This window comes from Limanda limanda, chromosome 19, assembly GCF_963576545.1.
Source record: "Limanda limanda chromosome 19, fLimLim1.1, whole genome shotgun sequence".
Classification (NCBI taxonomy): Eukaryota; Metazoa; Chordata; class Actinopteri; order Pleuronectiformes; family Pleuronectidae; genus Limanda; species Limanda limanda.
The window spans coordinates 2,412,378-2,430,313 of NC_083654.1; the positions used below are offsets into that span (position 1 = coordinate 2,412,378).

Below are 17,936 nucleotides of genomic sequence, written 5' to 3' on the forward strand. Positions count from 1 at the left end.
CAAAAACAAGTGAACTTCTTTTGTAAATCAATAATTTCAGATTCAAATTGTGACGAACCCACATCGGTAAATCAATCCTAAAATCAAATGCAAATGACCACAGATGCAACACATTCATCTTTCCAAAAAAGCTGATCAATATGAATTGACCGACCAACCAGAACCAATAGCTTGGATTGGTGGATGTCAGCTTGTTTGCATTGTGCCACTGGATTTTGATCTGAAATTTGGTGGCAAGCGTTAAATTCAATGGAGACTCTCAAGTTGGTATAAAGCCTTAAACAAGAAAATACAAAATTTAGTTGAACCAAAATGAATACCTGCTGGCACAAATTCCTGCTTATTACCTTCACTTATGAACAAAAGAGACTGTCCTACTTACTGCATCATTTCTGAGAAGAACATTTTCACATTTTCTGAAATCTATAGCTGTTTCAATATACGTGTTCTCCTTACTTTTATGTTTGATAGGTGGTTGAACTTTGGCCCTCTGCTGTGGGCCAGGGGCTGTTAGCTTTCATACTGCTAAGTTTCGAACATGTTTAAGTGCTACAGTTAGTTTGTACGGTATCAGCTTGAATGGAGCCGTGATCCGACCTGCAGGGACAGCAGCGTAGTGAGGGATCTGGGTATTAGTGGCTATAATGGAGTTCAGTTCCCATTGTTCGGTGGGATGTGCGACCTCAGCTGTGAAGAAAAGCGGCTTTCTAGGATCATCTTTTAATTTCAGCGGGACTGCCTCATCTGATACACCACACCGCCTACTTTCCGCCAATGAGATTAAGTACTCAGTTGGATTTAATGTCCGAAGAGAAGCTTTACTCGACTGCATTTCTCAGGGCGGTGCAGGGTCATTTGGGATCGCTTCTTGCATCATTAAATGTTGCTTACACTGTCAAGTCTGAAGTCTAAGGCGGATGAGTGGAGTGGATTTGGGTATTCCACCCCACCATGTGCTTTCTAAATTAATGTACAATCTTCCTCGACCCACGCAGCTCAGCAATCAGAATTGCATTGCCCATGTGTTTCACTGGTTCAAACAAGACACTTCTTAAAGGATAGAGAAAGAAAAGTAAGTTGAGGAGCTCTGCTCATAAGGCCATAACAGAGCCCATTATTATTTGCAGAGCCTGGTTGGTAGTTCATGCTGTTGGTGTTGGATACACACTCATGAGGTTGACATTCAAGCAGTTGTTTTGGAAAAGCCGAAGCTTTGATGACCCGACAACTTCTATTTGTGAAACTGTTACATTTTTAACAGCATCTTGATAGAGAGATATGAGACACCCTTGAAATCAGACCAGAGATGAATGTTTTCTCAGTTTGCTAGCAGGAGCACAACATGCCTGCAGAAGAGAGAATGTGGATATGTGATGTTTATTCCAATCATCATCCGTCATCATCATCACTCATTTTTTTGTCGCTGCACCAACATATGTATTCTTTTGCAAACTCTGATAAATAAGTTTCCCTGGCAATGAGTTATTTTCTGTAATTTTACATGCTGGGGGAAATTGGATTTCTAAATAGCATATAGCATAATGTGAAGCCAGACATCTTTCTCATACATTCAGTTATCACTGTGGGGCCAGCTTGTTTTTAACTTGTGAAACCCCTGAACCGACCGTGGTTAAAATGGAGTCATGGTCCACTAGAAGTATAGGGTGTCCTGTGTGATCACAGCCTGTTGCCTACAAATCTCTGGTATCTATCAACAACCTAATTTGCCCAATTTGTTTTGACAGTGAGGTAAACTGATTTACGGAGGAGATACAGCCACCAGATGAGTTAATTTCATAGACAGGCTGATTCTAAATCTAATCTGGTGCATCGTGTCTCTGCGGTTAATGCCGAGACTGGAAAGTTAAACAGACGCGGTCAATCTGATGAGTGTGTGTCAAAGGCTTTTGCTGTTGTGCTTCCCTCCTTTGAGAAAACAGATGATCAGACTCGGCTGTCGATATGGAGAGAAGCTTCGCATTCTGGCGATGTGGATGTCAACTCGTTCATGTAGAGACATGAGCGAGTAAGTGTTTTAAAAGACAAAAACTGTTTTAAATATAGCAACAAATATAAAATATTAGACTTCCATAATGTCAATATGCAATAACATTCTAGATAACTTTTTGAGGGACTTACAATTTGTTCCTCTTCAAACCTTGATGTATCGCCTCAAAGATAATATTTAAGACAATGAAAAAGCACCACAAAATTCATCATAGAAACAGAGATCTAACCATACGATGGTATGTACAATGTACGTATGCCAACAATATGAGAGAGGGAAAGAGATGAGGACAAAGTAGGAAAGAGAAAGAGAGAGAGGAGTAAAACCACTTATCCAACTCCTGTCATGCAGATAAGGAGTTACACGGGAGACCTGAGGAGTATCATCTCTGGCGGTTTGTGAGGGCAACGCCCTTCCTGTCACAGTCCCAGAGACGCCATTACAAATGAGAGCTCAGTTCAGCATAATACACAAACCGTAATCCTTTGAGGCCTCCGTGTTGACGTTTTCTTTTTAAGGAGGGAGTTTTAGAGGAATGGGAGAAGAAGGATATAAAGATAACATAATACCAAGCGTCGGAGAGTCAGGGCAGAGAGGTTGGGCAATGGGGGGGGGGGGTCTACTCCTTGCCGGCTGTTCTTTTTTTGTGTGCAAAGAAATGTCAGAGCGAGTCTCAGAGGCACCCACGGGTGCACTCTCCTAGGGCTCTTCGCTAGGAGGGGTGGCTGCAGCCCCCTCTGTGTCCAAGGAACCCGGCGACTCCTGGGCAGGGGTGTCCTCCTTGGGATTGTCCTTGCCGCTGGGACTGGCCCCTTCACCGTCACCTTCACCTTCACCTTCACCTTCCGCGGCCTCAGCTGAAGTGCTGTTGCTGTTGCCCTGGCTGTCTTGGCCCTCCGAGTTCTCCAGCATCTCCTGGATTAGCGGCGGCATGGAACCTGGGATCTCCATCTTCAGAGAGATGACGCGTTCTGCTCCTGCAAGACAAAATGAGGGTGGAAAACAAAATTGGGGGATGAAAGTTATTACTTGATTTTGGAAAGAGTTGTTAGAGAAGTTTCTGAATTCAAGGTCCTCTGACTGGCTTTGTCTGAGCCTGTGAACAATTTATCTAACTCTTCCACCAATGAAAACCACCAGTCATGTTGAAAGCTCCAAAACAATGTCCTGAATGGACATTGAGTGAAGATATTTTTTGTAATTAACAGATTCTAACGCAAAATGAAGCAGTTTCAACAGAATTTCTTGATAATACATCCTTTGTAAAATAATTGTAATAAAAAACTGTTTACTTAAACTATTGAATTGTGCACTTTAATCACAACAGTAACCTGCTTTTTAGCCCAGAAAATACAGAGAAGAGAAAATATCAAACCAAAAAGTTAAACAAAGAAAAAGTAAAGGATTAGGACACAAATGAAACCGATACAAACAGTGAAAGCATTAGTAAGACAAAAAGCTGTGAGAGGAATCAGATAAACCAAGGAAACAACAAGAAGCCAAGTTTAAACAAAGGGTTTAAAGGGAAGATAAAGAGCAGAGATAAAGAGAAAGGAAACTCTACAATAATGATTCCAAAGTCGAGGGGCTGAGGTCTGTGGAAGGTTGATAGAAGCATTTGAGGCTGCCACAAAGCTTATATAGGGTTTAAGGGTGAGCACTGTGAGTCAGTCCAAATCATACATGGAACAGATCAAAGATGTTTTCAATCTATTTTGTTTTACAGGCAGCCGGTGTCGAGAAGGTGCTGCCACCTTGTGTTCCTTGGCACCTTTCCTGCTAAGTTTTGAAACTGAATATTCACGATAACAATCAAAACATGCCACTGATGGTAAACTGACCAAATCACCCACCACATACTTTGCTCATTTGATGTAAAAATGAATGTTGTACTTTCTTCCCCCCTCCTTATATCACAAATTGCTTATGATTCCTTACTCAGCAGCTATTTTCCCCAGTTTGAAGATAACTGGGTGGTCCTCTCTTATCCCCTAAGTAGTCAAGATGGCAACTATCAAGTGTAGGAGATGTCCAACTTTGAATGCCCGACTTTTTGAACATTTTGAGTTCACCATCCTGGTCCTCATATACCAGTGCAAGTTGAAAGAACTCAAAGTTGAATGAACAAGTCCACAGTCGTCTGATCTGTTTTTAACGTCTTGAAACCCACTGGGTGATTACAGACACTGTAAGGGTCAAATAATGTATATGTCAATATGGACATGCTATACATGCTATCACCGCACATAACAACCATTTTCACCTATAAGCCAAACACAATTCAAACAGCAAGCAACTAAATCAGCATGTCCACGAAACACACAAACTAAACTACTTAATTTCCTACAACACAAGAGCAGACTCCACAGATTCCCACGGTATCTTTCTTATCTTTCTTATCAGCAGGCGAGCGAGATCAAAAATTCAAGTTCACATCAAAGAGCAACATCTATTATGTCTGACCTCTAATGTTTTGTCACAGTAAGTTTTGTTTGAGTCCATAACTCTGGTACAGCCGTTAATCCAATGTCTCTGTGTCACTTTGAAAGAACTCCAAGGTTGATTCTCTCCTTCTCTCAGTTTACTGACGGTCCCGAGTAAAACCTCTCGCGGCCCACGTCAGAGAACATTTGCATAAAGTTGAACCTTTTTCTCCGTGTCACATTGCAGCAAGACACCAGCTTATTTGATAATTCTACTCACAATGATAGCAGCCTGTCAGCCTCCAGTGTTTGAGTGCTTACGCGTCAATGCAGGAATATCAGTCTCTGACATGCAGGCAGACGTGGATGCCTCCTGCTATTTGTAACTGCAGTGAGCTGATACGTGTGGTGCAAGCCTAAGGTGACATCTCCTTACTACCTTTAGCACTGATGCTGCGCAGGTCGGTGATCTTCATCAGGGTTTTGGGGAACATGTGGGGTTTGCTGGGACGGCGCTTCCTCACGTAGATCTTCAGAGCCTCCAGCAGGGGCTCCTGGAGCTGGTCCACCTTGGAGGGCTCCTCCAGGTCCTGACGATCTGACACGCACACACAGACACACACAGACAATCCAGTCAGACTTGAGGCTCAGCTATGACAAATCCATGTCTTTGCGTTATCTGATGTAGACAAGCTAGAGGCTAATACGTGTATCACAGCATGAAGCCTGGTTTGATTAAGAAGGAAGAGTTTATCTCATTATGTCAGCTCATTTGCTGCAGAGGAGAATATGCAGCGATGGTTACAATTAGATAACTTGAGCAGAACGCTCATTTAAATCCTTTATTCCAACTGGTTGTGCTCAACTCTGATAACTGTGCGGTTTTAGAGCCAAAGCTGCTCGGCAGATGTGGTATTCAAATCCGTGCATCTATCCAGAGACCACTTCCCTGCACATAGTGATTATTAGAATGACTCAGTGGTCAAATGCACCAGAGGCCTCTGCTCTGTGAACAGGGACACTGGCTCAAATCCCCCATTCAAAAAACATTAAGGACTTTTTAGCTGGTGGTTCCCTTTTGTTTTTATTTGGCTTTATTGAGCATATCATGTAGCCACTGGCAATGTTGAAAAGACTTAGCTTGGGTTTATTTTCATCACAGAAAAATATTCTCCATTTGGAATATCCAGCAGATTTCACAACCCTGAGTGTCTAGTTTACATTTACTCATTTAAGTACATAAGCAGTCCCAATAACAATATAGGAGACTCCTCATTACAATTACATTAAACTATGGCATGAATCTGATTTCCCCTTTGACATTGTAAAGGAAAATAATTCTGTATCACAATCTTTGTTAACTGGGAGTTTAACCCTGGCTTTAACCCTTCCCTACTAGTCACATGGATGTTTCCCCAGGTCTTTACTCGATGGTGTTAACCCTCTCATTGCACTTAACCAGTTTGTTAACTTCGAAGTGTTTATTGTGTCGTCCTCTCCTCCCTCATGACATTTTCTAAACACGTATTTAAACCCAGGGGAAGAAAATACTGTTCTCACTAAAGTAATTGTTAAAATCCCATTGGGCCAAGTCATGGTGCTGTTTTGCATTAAGAGATCTCAGAGAGTTAAACATGATCACAACCAAAATAGCTGATGATCAGAGCTACACAAACAAGATGTAATAACGACCTTCTTTTAAGGTTGTTTGAATCATCTGATTCCAGACAGCATGATGCCATCAGGTGGAAATACTCTAAGAATTCAGCTCTCATATTCACTATCTTTTAGATTTCAAAAGATTGGTTCACATTTTTCCAGTCAATCTTAAAAAATGAAACACATGCAAGGTTCATTTTCTAACTGTTCCCTCCTGTTCTTTTTTGATGTAATCACTTCCTTAATCAGTTCCAGTGAAAGTGATGGAGATGCTCAATATGCTGTCACCTTTACCTGAGGCTGTTAAAGCAGCAGGACAGGAGGGTGGAGTGATGGAGCTCAGGTTCACTTGTTAATATCAGTCTCACTTTATTTAGTTTAAACGTCTTTTCTGATTGTCCAGCCAGCACAACTCGACATGGAGGCACTTTGGGGATTTGAAAAACACAGCATTGAAAACAGGTGAACCCATTCTTTAAAGAAAACTCTGTTGGATTGAACAGAACTTGGAACGACTGACCTGCCGATCCTTTAGTGAGGAGAAAGAGTTGTAATCGTTTAAAGTCACTTATAAAATTTAGATTTTTAAACTACTTTCTGTTTCTTGTGATTGTAAAATGTCTGGTTGTTGGATCAACAAGACAACTGAATTTTTGAACTTGGTAGATGAGAAATCCTCATAGGAAACTATATAGATGAAACCATCAATTGAGAATCAAAAAATGAAAGAAATAAAACCCAGTAATGTCTTATTTTATCTGAATGTAAGCTCTGAAAAAAAGTCACATCGAAGATTACATTTCAATCCACCTTTAGGCCTTAGGGTGGCAGTGTGTGCATTGAAATCAGAAGCTGCTGGGCCTGCAGACAAGGAGCATGATTACAGATGCAATCAGAGGTGTCTCGCACTTTCCTCGGATTATGCAAGAGCCTGAAATATTTGCTGAGGCTCCGGGGATTGAGTATATAAATATATATTATTGAATGAAAACCCAGCGGCGAAGGAGCCGGAGCGCTGATGAAAATGACGGGTAGAGGGGAGCGTAATAATTAGAGGAGACGCTGTGTGACTTTCAGTGGACATACAGGAAAACTTTGTGCATATGTGTGTGTGTTTGAATATGCATGTGTGTGCGTTACAGACTTGTGTGTTAATGTGCGTGTAGCCACATGAGGGCATTAGTTATGCCTGACGTCTGGTGGTGGAAAACAAGCAGCCTCTTCTCTCTTGGGGGGGCAGTTCAAACATTCCACTCAGCGAACGGATTCTGCTGTGACATACCTGCCCGTCATCTCTCTCCTCTCCCTGCTCTCTCTCTCCAGTCACAACAGCGCTGCCTCACTGACAGCAACCTGTGGTTGACCTGGTTTCAGACTCAGGTGGAGGCTGATTCACTTTCCCCTCAAACTGAGTGATTCCTTTACCAGTGAACCACCGAAGTTCTGCTGAACTGGGTCACTGTCTCTGTCACAGTGTGTTTTGGGTGATGTTTAGTCGAATATTCTCTATCCTATATAGTAGACAAAGGGTATCGCAGTGCATCATGAAAGTGGTGTACAACCGATGGTCACTAACCAGTATATACTATCATGCATTGCACTCACAACATTACCCGGAAGAAAAATGACGGAGAGACGATGACACATCGTCTTTGTGGTCCATGGGATTGGACAGAAGATGGACCAGGGACGCATTATTAAAAACCCGTGAGGGACATTATTCAGAATACCCTCTCACACACACAACTGAAAAGCTCTCACACACACAACTGAAATGCTCTCACACACACTACTGAAAAACTATACGCTCTCACACACACTACTGAAATGCTCTCACACACACTACTGAAAAACTATACCCTCTCACACACACTACTGAAATGCTCTCACACAAACAACTGAAAAACGCCGCTCTCACACACACACTACTGAAAAGCTCTCACACACACTACTGAAATGCTCTCACACACACTACTGAAAAGCTCTCTCACACACTACTGAAATGCTCTCACACACACTACTGAAAAGCTCTCACACACACTACTGAAATGCTCTCACACACACTGCTGAAAAGCTCTCACACAGACTACTGAAATGCTCTCACACACACTACTGAAATGCTCTCACACACACTACTGAAAAGCTCTCACACACACTACTGAAAAGCTCTCACACACACTACTGAAATGCACTCACACACACTGCTGAAAAGCTCTCACACAGACTACTGAAATGCTCTTACACACTACTGAAAATCTCCCACACATACTAGTGAAATGTGCTCATATACACAACTGAAATGCTCTTGCATAGTATTGTGGAATATAACGGTTCAGTGGTGAATACAATTAAATGCATTACAATTAAAAAGGAAGGCCTTCCTTTCAACTGAAGGAAACAGGAAGTCCACACCAGGAAGTGCATGTGCTTTTACTGGATTTGAAGTAGTACTTCAACCACAATGCATGTTCACCTGATCCTCCTTGTTTTTCTCGTCCAAACTTTATTTTTTGAGGTGAGAGGCAATGAAGAGGATATTGTTAGTTTTTTTACTAGTGCTCTGCAATGCATTGACTCATTGCAAAGGGAGGAATCCAACAATTTCGGTCAGGAGAGGCTTTATAGAGAGCTTGATGATCATACACAAACTCTATCTGCATTTCTTGCTGTGTCCAGATATAATCATGATGATAGTGATGTGAGTAATCTACTAGGATCATTGTATAGATCAGGGGTGCCCACACTTTATAGGCTTGTGAGCTACTCTCGAAATGACCAGCTCAACAAGATCTACCCCCCCCCCCGCGCACGTACCCCCTCTTTTTTCGCGCCAGGAAACACACTGAAAAATGATTTTAAACGATATAGATAACATATTTTATATTTTATATGATATAAATGATTAAATATGCATCCCATAGTTTGTATTCCCCTTCTGTTGTCCTGGAGATTTAATTTTACCAATTTTACCAATCACATTATTAAATGTCCCCCTCTGCACACAAGCAGTCATATAGATAAAAAGAGAGAGAGGGGGGGGCTACGTATTCTCCACATAGGTTTGAGTGGAGAATACGTAATTTACCCTCCACACCCGACATAGCAAACAGTGGAGAAGTTCTTGAAGATGGATGACATTAAATTAATAATTTAAGTGGAGAAGTACAGTGAGCTGTATGATCCTCCAGAGGTGGGACCAAGTCATTTTCTGGCAAGTCCCAAGTAAGTCTCAAGTTTTTGCCCTCAAGTCCCAGGTCAAGTCCCAAGTCAAGACAGGCAAGTCCCGAGTCAAGTCCAAAGTCAAGACTGACAAGTCTCAAGTCAAGTCCAAGTCCTGCAGTTTGAGTTTCAAGTCCTTTTGATCACAGAGTAATGATATATTTACACAGATCATGTATGCTTTTAAAATCTGTATTTATTTATTAAAACCCCCGCAAGTGCAATTGAAATTGCACTTGCGGGGGCCGCTCCTATGCAGTGCAAAAAAGGACAACGGCTCATAAATCCAATCCAAAAACTGCTATTTTTAATTAAAGGAGATCTTTACAAATTTAAGTGCAATGACATTAAACATGTCAAACATTAAACATTTAACATGTCAACACAACATTTAAGAACTTTTGGGAGGACATGCCAAGACATGAACCGCTAAATGCCGCTGTCCCACTGTATATTTAAACTTTTGGTTAAACTTTGGTCCACCTTTAGAGCACTAGTCTACAAACGTCTTGTTGAGTAGAGCTCATTCGGGTTCACTCTGCAGTGAACAGCAATCCAGCACAGCTGAAGAGTCACCTGCAGGCGGCCGAGGCAGGTAGGCCAGTCGGCTATTGAGTTTCAGGCAGTGTTGTCCATGAACGAGTTAAAAAGAACGCGTTCATTTTTATGAGAACGTTGAACTAAACGCAACTTAATGACAAATAATGAATTTGAACGGTGAACACGTTTATATTATCTGAGGTCAAGCTGAAACGTTACGTAATGTTTCCTTCTCCTGAGGAGAGACGCTGTCTAAAACGAATGCTTGCACCATGTCGTTGTGATCGTTGTTGTGTTTATTTGAAATGAAATGCAGTCTTACAGGGCAAAATACCGTCTGAAAGTTGCAATTCCGTTTTTCAACTTTTTTTTGTTGAGGGGGGGGGGCTCTTGCATATAGCACCAAATGTGCTAGGGCCGCCCCTGTGTAGCGCAGTGATTCTACCACCGGTGCGGCGCGGAGGCATAACAGGCGCGCGACCGGGAGGAGAGAATGCGAGGCGGATCTAATATTATAGCTAATGTTTTGACGTCTGCATCTCTTTAACGGCGGAGCAGTAAACAAATCGCTCTTTCAACGTCATCCACTCTATGCAGCTCTAGGGATTAGCGCTGCACGGCGCTTCTGCGGCGCTTCCGCGTCCGGTTTGAACCCGGCGTGACGAGCAGTCCGCCCCGGTTGACGTTCGCAACATCGTCCAGGGCGGGTGGCGTGGCAGTGGCGGCGGCGGCAGGGGCCGCCACTTCCTTTTTAACTGAAACACCTTCCGTTTCAAATGAAACACCTTCCTTTGTAACTGAAACACCTTCCGTTTCAACTGAAACACCTTCCGTTTCAACTGAAACACCTTCCGTTTCAACTGAAATTTTCATATGTCTGTATGAGAGCTTTTCATATGTGCGTGTGAGAGCTTTTAATAAGTGTGTGTTAGAGCATTTCAGTTGTGTGTGTGAGGGTATAGTTTTTCAGTAGTGTGTGTGAGCGTATAGTTTTTCAGTAGTGTGTGTGAGAGCATTTCAGTTGTGTGTGTGAGAGGGTATTCTGAATAATGTCCCTCACGGCCCCTCATAAGCACGTCTCATTTTTCTCTCTCTCTCTCTCTGGAGATTCTTCTCCTTCTCACTCTCATCAAAAACATCACAAGTATTGCAAGGATAAAGACGGACAGGTTTAGAGACCGATTTGAAGACAGTCGACTTGAACATACTTTTAAAAAAAAACATTTTTTATGACCATCACATTGTGGCGGTAAAATGAGAGCAGAGCAATGTATCCCAGCAAAAACAGCGGCAAATAAGCTTATTTATACATTAAAACATGGCCTTTAATATACAATTTTACCTGTATACCTGTATTGATGGTGAGTGTAAAATAAACATTTGAAATGTATTATGGTAATTCTCCACCGGCCGACATCGTTGTTATTGTTCTGTCATAATCCTACAACAATGACATAATTACTGGGGCGGAAGAAATGCACTGGGTAGTGTCTTAAAGTGCTTTTTTGCTTTTGCAAATTAGGTCACTATCATCCTTTACATAGAAGTCACTATATAGTAAAGTAGGGTTTAGTGAATGAGTGAGTGATGTTAGACACAGCCCTTGTAAGTATCATTTATTTACACCACCACATTTATAAACATGGGGCGCAGGATGAAAAATACAGAGTTCCCCTCTGACTGGAAATGTTGGAGTTATGATTTAACACTGTCAAACTATAAAGACATACTTTTGCTGTTGGACTGCTCACAGTTTAACAGCCACATATGCAACATGTGACAGGAAGTTACCGTTAGCTACGTGTGCAGTTTGTATATTTTATGTCATGAACATATGACACATTGTACGCAACATGTGATGATGGGTTGCATTTACATTTGTGTCTCTTCCATTCCCCCCCCCGCCTTCTATTCTTATCTTGTCCTTCTTCCCCACTGCCCCCCACCACTCCTCCCCATTCTGCCCCGGTTTGCCCACCTCCAGAGATGAGACAGATGGCGCTGAGGAGGCCTGTCTCCGTGTCGTCCATCTCGATGGGCAGCAGCTGGTTGGCAAAAGTGAACACCAATTCAGTGAGAGGGCCGAAGCCAGCGTTGTGCATCTGCGTCCGGTTGAGGGTCAGCCCATCGGAGAAGGTCATGGTGTCCTTTTCGGGGGTGTACCTCGTACAGATGCGCAGGATCTGACAGGGGGGGAAGGAAGAGAGAGAGGCTCGGTCAGCAGGGACTCAGTGGACAGGAAACCTTCTGTGACTAAAAATAGGAGGGGTCATCCATAGGGGGGAAGGTGCAGACAGTTTGCTTTGAATGTCTTGAAGGTGAGTTTGAACATTGACTGAGCATTTGTCCACTTTCATTATTTTTAATCAAAAACCTTTGGTTTGGTTTAGTCAAACTAAAAGTATAAGACTTGTTCCAGCTTTAATCCATACGACAAAGCAGGAAATAAGGAGGATATACCTGTACCACTTTCTACTGATTCCTTTCTGCTCAACCTGGCAATTCAAATGTGTTCTTATTAATGGTTGTATAACTGGTTTCTAAAGCATTACAGTACATTTTAATAAAAAACAAATAAAGGTATTACATACATTTATAATGTCTTTAGTACAGATGTATTTTTACACTGGGACTGATTTGCTAAAATTTACTTCCTTCTTCTTTCTTTACATCCAATAGTGTTGATATATTGTGGCGACTTCACTATACCTCAAATATCAAAGCTGTAAACTGATTACCCAGGACTTTAGAGCAGGTAATGTTTTTTAATCAAACCATGAAGCCAAAGAAAACCACTGAAGCTACACAATTTGTTTGAAACCATATTAGTGATGGTTCAGGATGAGGCCACAGAGACACAGTGATCAGTCACAACATGCTTTACTTTGTGGTGCTCACAGCATAAATTACATTTTAAGTCCCAAACCAAAATGAGCATCAAATCAGATACCCACATTATTACTGGACCTTCATGATGGGAAGCCATACTCTCAATTTCACAGAGGAGATTGGAGAAGGACTGAAAGCGATTGAATAACTTTCATATTTTGGTTGCAAAATCATCCACACTTCAATAGAACAGGAAATAAAACACGAGAAAATATTGTCATATGTAGCTTCTAAAAAAGTAGATTGACAAAAATTTAATTATGATACTTTACATCATGTTTTATTGGCTCAGTGTGAAAAGATGTGCATCACCTTTAACCTTGTTTCAGGTAAAAAAAAAGGTCAGGTTATATTTTACGAAATATTTATATTTATATAACTGATGGAAACAGGTAGACACACACACACACACACAATCCTGCAGAGAGGAGAGAAGTTCCTTATGTAGATTATGATGTGTAAGGGTTTCGAAATGAGCAGAGTCACGTGTTACCCGCCCGGATACTGTAAAGGTTATAATTTGAGTGTTTTCATCACACAAGCCTTAGTGCATTCATATGGAGAGCATCAAAATAATCAAAATATAATCATGTTGATTTTAATATTTTATTTATTTATTTGTGTGTGTGGGACCCACACTTTGCCACCGGGCATTTCTCACATAGTTTTCCGCACTTTTTTGTGCATTGCTTTAGCTACACATCCCACCAGGACCTGATTTCCAGCGACAGCAAGTTTTCAGAGAATAATCTTTGATACACTATATAACCAGTTCCAAACACATGTAGAACAAAAGTAGCAAATAACTCTTGAAAAACATAGTGTCACATTTAAATATGATCCAGGTGTTTTTATCAGGAAATAAAGTTGCTGAACATTGAAGTTACATTTTTAGTTACCAGACACGTCTGCAACAAAAGTGTATATTGCTCCGCATTGTAATGTTGTAATGCTAACATATTGAATGAAGATTATAAGGTAAAAATATGTTATATGCTATTCTTAGTTTGTTCTGCTGCCCCCTTGTGGGCAGAAAATCTTTTCATGCAACCTAAGGCAAAAAAACACATGCAAGTTTTTTGACTTTCATAACAATGAAATTAAATCATGAAATATACAAACTGCCCATAAATATGCAAACACATTATTGACGGTACCAACCTTCTCACAGTCATTCTCCCAGACTGTGAGAAGGTTGCTACTGTTACATGTGAATATGTGTGAATCTGTGAGAAGTCTCAACCAAGTTTCCCAGGAAGAGCAACAGAGAGAAGAGGCACGGCCAAAACAATGACCTTCCACACACTCAAAGAAAATAACCTTTGGGTCTCCCTTCTGCACTGCACTGCGTGTGTGTGTGTGTGTGTGTGTGTGTGTGTGTGTGTGTGTGTGTGTGTGTGTGTGTGTGAGAACACCTAATGAAGCCACTGACGGTGGATGTGAAGCCTACAGGAACCTTTGAAGCTATTTGAGTGGGATGCTTCTGACAGTGAGTGGCAGGCGTGTCTGCAACATGAAACAGAATAAAACATGGCTACTGGCAGTACTCACACCAGCTGGCCAGGCCTGTGCTCAGACACACACAGACACACACACAGCGTTTGATCTTTACTATGACACTCCCTCACCCAGGCCTGGTGCACAATACCTACGCCCTTCACCACAGAAATGTGCTGGTGAAGGGATGCTGATGGCTGAATGGGAGCCAGAGAGTCACCATAGCCTTCAACTTCTCACCTCTGTTTCCCCGGGAGTTCACTGCTGCTCCACTGCTCAGCCACATCTGATTAGTTGGACTTCATCAATGAAAACTCATTTGTTACCGTGGCACTGCCATAGAAACTGAACTTGACAGAAACATACTCAAAGTGAATAACAAACTATTCCTGGTTATCATCAGCATTCATTAACCCAGGATATATTGGTGCATGTTGTTTAGCTACTTTGCATTAACACCTCACATTAATCTGCATCTTCATGCATTAATCATAGATTGTACATGCCCCCACTGAAATGCAGATCATCCTTTCTATCACTACCTCTGTTATTGTTTATGTCTTTTAAAGACTAATGCATCAGGCTGCTGAGAGAACTATTTTATAATCATTTATGATTTGTAATCAATGGGTTTATGGATAATTAATGAGTAATTTATGCAGGTTTGTTTGTGTATGTAAGAGATTTATGCTAAATGAACGTATAACAATAATAATACTGGGTGGTTCTTCCCACTGTTCTTCAAACAGTTCTTCATGACATTGATTGAACAAAATGTTGGAAACCTTCTCTGAGGTTCTGCTATGTTCAACCAAAAAATCAAAGGTGCTACTGGGTTCACATCCGGCGACAGTAGAGTTAAATGTTCAATGGTATATATATAGCATTACTCTAGTCTTGATGACCACTCCAAGTGCTTCAAAGTACAGTTTTTTTTGTGGGCAGAACTTTTTTCTATGAGAACCGCACAGCCGACACAGGCATTTTGGGGCTCAGCATCTTGCCCAACGACACTTCAGCATGCAGAATGGGGAAGACTGGAATCAAACCGCTGTCTATCTGTTTAGAGGACCACCCGCTCTACCCCTGAGCCACAGCCAACCCTAACGGTTCCCTGAAGTTCATCAGTAAAACTAGTTTGACACTTTTACTTTATCCGACTGGAAGTAGCCTTTAGACCAGAGGTCTTCAACAGGGGGTCCGCGGAGGTACTGCAGGGGGTCCGCGAAATCTTTGGTTGATTAGACAATTTTTTAAATTTTTTATAATTTTTTTTTTTTTTTTCCACAAATTTAATTGTCTTTCAATACACATTAACATGCATCCAACATATTGTGAGGCTGATTTGACCCTCTGCCGGACAACCTCCATCCATCCAAGATTAGATAAGTTGTGTGCTACCCATCAGGGTCCGACATCTCACTAATGTGGGAGTATGTGTGCCATCCACAGATGAGGATTCACTGTCTCTTCTACATGTATGTTTAAAATAAAAACATGAATCTGTGAATTACTTTAATAGCTCAGTGTTGTATGCAAGATGTACAGTGGGTACGGAAAGTATTCAGACCTTTATAAATATTTCACTCTTTGTTTCATTGCAGCAATTTGCAAAAATCAAAAATGTTCATTTTATTTCTCATCAATGTACACTCAGCACCTCATCTTGACAGAAAAAAAACAGAAATGTAGAAATTTTTGCAAATTTATTAAAAAAGAAAAACTGAAATATCACATGGTCATAAGTATTCAGACCTTTTGCTGTGATACTCATATTTAACTCACATGCTGTCCATTTCTTCTGATCCTCCTTGAGATGGTTCTACACCTTCATTGGAGTCCAGCTGTGTTTAATTAAACTGATTTGACTCGATTAGGAAAGGCACACACCTGTCTATATAAGACCTTACAGCTCACAGTGCATGTCAGAGCAAATGAGAATCATGAGGTCGAAGGAACTGCCCAAAGAGCTCAGAGACAGAATTGTGGCAGGGCACAGATCTGGCCAAGGTTACAAAATAATTTCTGCAGCACTCAAGGTTCCTAAGAGCACAGTGGCCTCCATAATCTTTAAATGGAAGAAGTTTGGGACGACCAGAACTCTTCCTAGACCTGGCCGTCCAGCCAAACTGAGCAATCGTGGGAGAAGAGCCTTGGTGAGAGAGGTAAAGAAGAACACAAAGATCACTGTGGCTGAGCTCCAGAGATGCAGTAGGGAGATGGGAGAAAGTTCCACAAGTCAACTATCACTGCAGCCCTCCACCAGTCGGGGCTTTATGGCAGAGTGACCCGACGGAAGCCTCTCCTCAGTGCAAGACATATGAAAGCCCGCAGAGAGTTTGCCAAAAAACACATGAAGGACTCCCAGACTATGAGAAATAAGATTCTCTGGTCTGATGAGACCAAGATTGAGCTTGTTGGCGTTAAGTCTAAGCGGTATGTGTGGAGAAAACCAGGCACTGCTCATCACCTGCCCAATACAATCCCAACAGTGAAACAAGGTGGTGGCAGCATCATGCTATGGGGGTATTTTTCAGCTGCAGGGACAGGACGACTGGTTGCAATTGAAGGAAAGATGAATACGGCCAAGTACAGAGATATCCTTGAAGAAACCCTCTTCCAGAGTGCTCTGGACCTCAGACTGGGCCGAAGGTTCACCTTTCAACAAGACAAGGACCCTAAGCACACAGCTAAAATAACAAAGGAGTGGCTTCGGAACAACTCTGTGACCATTCCTGACTGGCCCAGCCAGAGCCATGACCTAAACCCAATTGAGCATCTCTGGAGAGACCTGAAAATGGCTGTCCACCAACGTTCACCATCCAACCTGACAGAACATGAGAGGATCTGCAAGGAAGAATGGCAGAGGATCCTCAAATCCAGGTGTGAAAAACTTGTTGCATCATTCCCAAGAAGACTCATGGCTGTACTAGCTCAAAAGGGTGCTTCTACTCAATACTGAGCAAAGGGTCTGAATACTTATGACCATGTGATATTTCAGTTTTTCTTTTTTAATAAATTTGCAAAAATTTCTACATTTCTGTTTTTTTTTCTGTCAAGATGGGGTGCTAAGTGTACATTGATGAGAAATAAAATGAACTTTTTTGATTTTAGCAAATGGCTGCAATGAAACAGAGTGAACAATTTAAAGGGGTCTGAATACTTTCCGTACCCACTGTATGTTTATAAATGGCAGTGGCATGGCTACCCTGTACCTTGCACATGTTTAAATTAAAAACATGAATATATGAACCCGTGTAATATTTGAATAGCTTAGTATTGAATGCACAATATCAGGGTAGTTATGTTGAACATGGCACTAGGTCCAGTTTAATATAAAACACAAGTTTATGCAATATATATAGTAGGGGGTCTCTGCTCCATCTCTCCACCTGTTTGGGGGTCCTTGGCCTGAAAAACGTTGAAGACCTTTGCTTTAGACGATGGTAAACTGTGGCCAAACGGGACAAACATGGTCTGCAACAATACTCATTCACATGAAGACTCATTGGTATTACTGACCCAAAGTTTGTCAAGAAAACATTCCCACCGTCACACCACCACCAGCAGTCAGATGATACAGAGCAGGTTGGTTCCTTGGATTCATGCTCTTGACACCAGATTCTGCAGCCTCAGCAGAAATCCAGGTTCATCAGACCAAGCTGCGTTTTTTTAGTCTGCACCTGTCCAGTGCTGGTGAG

The 17,936-nt window shown here is 41.7% G+C and overlaps 1 protein-coding gene across 1 annotated transcript in view; it reads right to left on the reverse strand.

Moving 5' to 3' along the window:
• Positions 1-2,707: 2,707 nt before the first annotated feature.
• LOC133026027 (retinoic acid receptor beta-like) overlaps positions 2,708-17,936 on the reverse strand; it is a 122,961-nt gene continuing 107,732 nt past the window's right edge. Inside the window, exons 6-8 of the mRNA XM_061092840.1 lie at positions 11,828-12,032; positions 4,871-5,029; positions 2,708-2,985 (exon numbers count right to left, since the gene is read on the reverse strand). Coding sequence (XP_060948823.1) covers positions 2,708-2,985; positions 4,871-5,029; positions 11,828-12,032 — 642 coding nt within the window. The remainder of the gene's footprint in view (positions 2,986-4,870; positions 5,030-11,827; positions 12,033-17,936) is intronic.